Raw genomic sequence first — 5,013 nt, 5'->3', positions numbered from 1 at the left:
CACGCCGGGGAGCTGCCGGGCTTCGCCCCGGGCGTGGAAACGGGGGGCGCCGGGGGCTGAATAACGCCGGGTCAGCGCGGCGTCGGGGCCTCTCCCACCCCCTGAGGGAAAGGCTTGGGGGCGAGGGAGACAAGCGCTGGCGAAGTGCGCTTGGGCTCCTGGTGTTCGTCTCGTTCGGGCCTCTTGTCCCTGGGTGAAGTGTACATATGTGTTTTTTTATAGGTGTACAAACACACACAGAGGTGCAGGTCACGGGTGGGTGTGTGGGCCTGTTCACAGGGAGAAACATCCTCCGCTCCGAATCCTTATTGGTTATTACGTAAAATATTGGTGCTGTTGGCCTGTTGCGGGGGGGAGAAGGGGTAGAGGGAACCCCGCTGGAGGGCTGGTGCTCTGGGAATGGCCCCTTGGTCCTGTGCCCTCCAGCGAGGCAGCTGTGTGCATGTTCAGGGTAGCAGCCATGTAAGCAGCTCTTTCGGGGAGGGCTTCTCTGCCGTCCGCGATACGGCCGTCACTTCGATGCACGGGCTGCGAAAGCCAGCGTAAACCAGTTGGCTTTGTGGGATGATGAAGGATCCCAAGGAACAAGCCCAGGTCCTGGGGATGGCAAGGGCGTGACGAGGCTTGGTAGCAAACTGGGAGCTGATAAACCCTTTCTTGTCCATCAGAGTTATTCCTGTGGGTAGCAGGAAGGAGCGGAGGCGGTCTTGGTCGCGGTGGCAAAAGGACAAAACGAGCCGTAGGGCTGAGATCACGGCTCATTTCAGTTCCCTGCCAGACAGTGGCTTTCCAGACCCTTGGGAGTGAAGTTTCGAGGCTGAGTTAACCCCGGTGCCTTTCTCTGCGGTACTGACGCAGGCACGTCACCTGCAGAAGAGTCCCCTGCTGTCTGCGGCTGGCCTCAGCCACGGGGCACAGCCCCTGCGGACCCAGCACCTCCTGGAAGTGCCTGTGGCGGGACCCCCGGGGGACTCTGACAGCGTTACGGCTTCAGCAGCGAAACAGCTGCGACCCTGCCCTGTGCGTCGACAGAGCTGTGTCCTGCCAGGGGGGCAGTGGCTGGGGTCAACGTGTCTGGGGAAGGAGGCGGCTCTCCCCCGGCTTTGCATCTGAATCCCCTGTCAAAATCCTCTAGAGCTGAGGCTGTCGCCTTCGGACCCTGCGCCACGCCGGGGCTCGTGGCCCCGTCCTGCCTGCTGCTGCACCCCAGCCCGAGGTGAGCAGACGCTGCCGGGGCACGAATGGCTCCCTGCAAACCAGCAGGTGAATGAAAATTACTGTGTAGTGTGAGCTTGCTAATAGCCAATTCTTGATACATTTAACAGCTTGAAGCTAATGAAATTTAAGCTACTTAGAGCTGCCAGGCGACTGTGTTCCAAGGCCATCGATACAATATGAAACCAGGGTTCGCTTCCAAGTTCCAGAAACTAGAGTATTGCTAGAGGATGAGGTGCCACCTAGTAACAGACCTTTAATCACAATCACTGCTCCACTCCGAGGAGGCACAGCGGGTGCTGGCTTTTTGCTCTTAAATCGGGGCTGAGGACTCTCCAGGTGCATGGCTGCTCTGATCTTTCAAGCGAGCTGAAAGCGATGTGGGCTCTTGCGACACGTGCAGTGCTCGCGGCGCTTTATACAGCAAGAACCGATTTCGTCACGGGAAGGAGCATCACTGCCCAGACTTCTTACAGCGGCACGGCTCTAGCCACAGCAGGGGCTTGGGCCAGTCTGACTTTTAATTACAGAACAAGACAAATCAGCCCTAATGAAATAGTTGTTCCTCACCTGTGGTGCTCGTGTTTGCTTATCTGCGTCTTTCTGAGTTCGTGGGGTGGCTGTCACAGCTGTTACATGTGCACACACACACGTTCACGCTGTGGCACCCTTGTAGGTCCCACGTTTCATTCAGTTTATCCCCACAATTCACCTCCAGCACAGGGAGGCAGCTATTGCCATTTTATAGAGGGGATGAAAGGGTGGAGCTTGAGGTTAAACTTACAAACCCGTTAAAAGTTTCCAGTTCTTATAAAGAAAAAATACTCTAACGCTTTGAAACGCTCTAGTGGATTTGCCCTGGAGTTTACAAGGAGCATAAAAAAGCTGGAAACCGAGCTGTGGTCACCTGTCCCGTGCTACTGCCTTCCTCATTAACTGAAATTAGGAAAAATTAAGAGAAAAGCTTTTTGCCCGTACATTTGCAAACCCAGCTCGGCGAGGCTGCATGGGCCTGACGTAAGGTGTGGGGAATCTCACGGGGCACCAAAGGGCTGTTTCGATGCCGAGTGAAGAGTCAAGAGTGAAGCGTTTGAGGGCACGTTATCATTCCTGGGCAGCAATGAACAAAGACTTTGTTCCTTAAGCACAAATAACTCTGCCTCAAGTCAGTAAATGAATCGCTAAAGGTAGACCCGGCAGAGAGCAAAGCTAAGAGGCCGGGAATGCGCATGTATTAGACAAGTCGCAGTGCTGGCTGCGACACCAGTCCAGCCGTGGGATGTAACCCCTGCTCTCTGCTGCAGGCAAAACCCCCCTTCTGTCTGCAGTTGCAGGGAGAAGGGGGTGGCCCCAGCCAGCACTGGAGGGCTGTAAGGGAAGAGGTGGAGAAATATCAGGCCGGCGGGGCTCGGGTTTAGGCTAGCAGGTCGTGTTTAGGAGCAAGAGATAACCCTTGCTAGCCCCATCACTCAGGATTTTCTGCGTAGCTCAGTATTTCTGTTATCCCAGCACATTTAACAGGTTGTTTTCCCACTGTGCACGGCCAAAGTGCCAACTTCTTTTAAGTGTCTCACCAGCCAGCACCCATACTCAGCCCCAGCTACGGGCTACGCACAGACGCTTCAGCTCCAGCCTTTTTTTGATCATCCACGTTAAGACAAAAAAAAGGTTTGGGGGGACAATTTCTTTGGGTGATGTGGACGGCAAAGGAGGGAGGCAGGAATGATACCAGTGTGAATACAGTGACTCAACGGCAGCTGAAGATCTGGCCTTTTGTGTCCGCGCGGGTGTTACGTTTATTTACCATTTTGCTCGTGGTAGTTGAGCCAGGCACAACTGTCGGGCGTGCTTGGGGCAGATGCAGAGGCTCGGCAGAGCCCGGAGCAAAACACAGTCAGGCTAACGACTGCATCTTTCCAACGTCCGTGAAAACACGGGTTGGAGCTGTAGCCACGCGGTAGTCATGCCGAGAGGAGGATGGTGCTGGCTGTGGTGAAAGAGGAAGGACTCAAGTTTCTCGGCGGTGCAAGAGCAGGGAGGTCACTGAAGGCAAAGGAAAAAGGGGCCGAAGTGCAAAAAAAGAGCTGGAGAGGGAACCTGGAACAAGGGAACTGGCTTCTCCTGTGACGCCAAGTTGCACGTTAAGGCCATGATTGACGAGGAAGCAAGGTCACCTCCTGCAGACCAGCATCGCACTCGCCCGACGGCGGCTGGATGCTGCACCGCGGTTTGTCCGTAGTGCCAAAGCTCTTCCCCAGCGTGCTGGGAAGGCACCATCCCCGGCTCTGCCGTGGCTTCCTTCCTCCTCACGGCCGTGCAAGTCGGAAAGCATCCTGCTCCTGCAAAGCCACCGTCGCGTTGTCGCTTCCCAGTTCAAGTCCAAGCTCGGTCACAGCCAGTGCACGTGGCCCGTCTCCGCAGGCGGTGCTGCGGCGGTTCCTCCCGTGCCCGTGGCACTGCCAGGCTGGGGGGGGAGCTCAAGCCCGTGTTTCTCATTCTCCTCAGTGAGCAGTGGCTGGACCTCGGTGGAGTACTCCATCATGCTGGGGGAGAAAGGAGAGGGGCGTTGTGGAAGGGAACTGTCCGAATCGGGAAGCAATAGGGAGGTGTGGAAAAATATTTAGAGTGGGAACAGGGCCTTTTGCCAAAAATAAATGGAGAAGGAATGACACGCTGTTTGTGGAAAATCCCTGTTCGTGGGAAATCCCTCTGTCAACGGGAAGCCAGAGCCTGAAAGCTGAACTGTGGCAGCGTGGTGCTTCCTGAGCTCCGCTCGCCTCTGCTCTCTCCTGGATTTTGGGGTGGCAGCTGGGATGGGGTGGCAGCTGGGACAAGGTGGCCGTGAAGAGGGGCAGGCTGAGCCCTCCTCCAAAGCGGGGCTCAGTCCATGAAGGACAGCAGCACCAGGGCAGCCCAGCCTATGGCTCTCAGCTACATTGGTTCTGTTTCCAGCTGAAATACTTAATATTTTTTTTTAAACAGAGTTTAAATGGAAAATTTGGGCAAAATTGCTCCTTGTTTTCACTTGGAGCTTTTCTTTTTCTGAAGGAAAAGCCAAAGCCAAGCAGACCCTTCCACTGGTGAGCTCTAGTATTGAATTGCCTCAGGTGGGACTCATTTCACTGGCCTTGAGTGCCTAAAAGCCAGGCACCTGGGCTAGTGAGTGAGGCCACAGGCGTGGAGTGAGATGGATCCTCATTTATGGGTGATGCAGCTCATCTTAAAAAGAACATTTTCTGCTGTAGGTCCTAGGTAGTAGAGGCTGGGCTGAAAGCTGGGGGAGAAGCTACCCTGAAAAGGGTGATGGAGGAGCTGCCCTGAGGACAGGAGCTCACAGCCCCACCTTCTCCATGCCTGCGGTGGTGAGTGTCAGCCTGATCGTGGGGCTGTGGAGCGGATGGATCCTGCAGCCAGGCAGGTCTCCTGCTGGAGGCTGTGCCATCTCTGAGCACAGCAGCCCCTGGCACCTTCTGGGGCATCACCCACCTCAGTTCTTCATGAAGGTTGCTGTGTTTTCTGTCCAGAAGCTGATTCTTAACCAACTGAGGGACGTCAGGGACGTACCAGGCTGCAATCAGTTTGACGCACAGAGCCACGTGCTGCAGAAGGCAAAGGGAGCCGGCTGTGGGCATTGAGGAGCTCCCCGGGCCGGTTAATGGGCCTGTGCGAGTGGCACGGACACAGCCTGTTTCCCCCTGCTGCCGTCCCTCCGATGGCCCCAGCCTCCTCCTGCCTCTCCAGGTCCTTACCTCAAAGAGGATGAGGAAGGCAAGCCGGGCTGCGAAGATGTGCCAGAAC

At 55.8% G+C, this 5,013-nt stretch overlaps 1 protein-coding gene across 1 annotated transcript in view; it reads right to left on the bottom strand.

Annotated features, from left to right (window-relative positions):
- Window positions 1–3,604: 3,604 nt before the first annotated feature.
- Window positions 3,605–5,013, bottom strand: part of ANO9 (anoctamin 9) — a 12,935-nt gene continuing 11,526 nt past the window's right edge. The window contains 2 exon segments of the mRNA XM_009334033.1: window positions 3,605–3,758; window positions 4,702–5,013. The exon segment at window positions 4,702–5,013 is cut by the window's right edge and continues 26 nt beyond it. Coding sequence (XP_009332308.1) covers window positions 3,605–3,758; window positions 4,702–5,013 — 466 coding nt within the window.

Source organism: Pygoscelis adeliae, unplaced genomic scaffold (genome assembly GCF_000699105.1).
Source record: "Pygoscelis adeliae isolate BGI_AS28 unplaced genomic scaffold, ASM69910v1 Scaffold420, whole genome shotgun sequence".
NCBI lineage: Eukaryota > Metazoa > Chordata > Aves > Sphenisciformes > Spheniscidae > Pygoscelis > Pygoscelis adeliae.
Note: the sequence above shows the minus strand (reverse complement) of the source record. Positions and strands in the feature narration are given on the sequence as shown.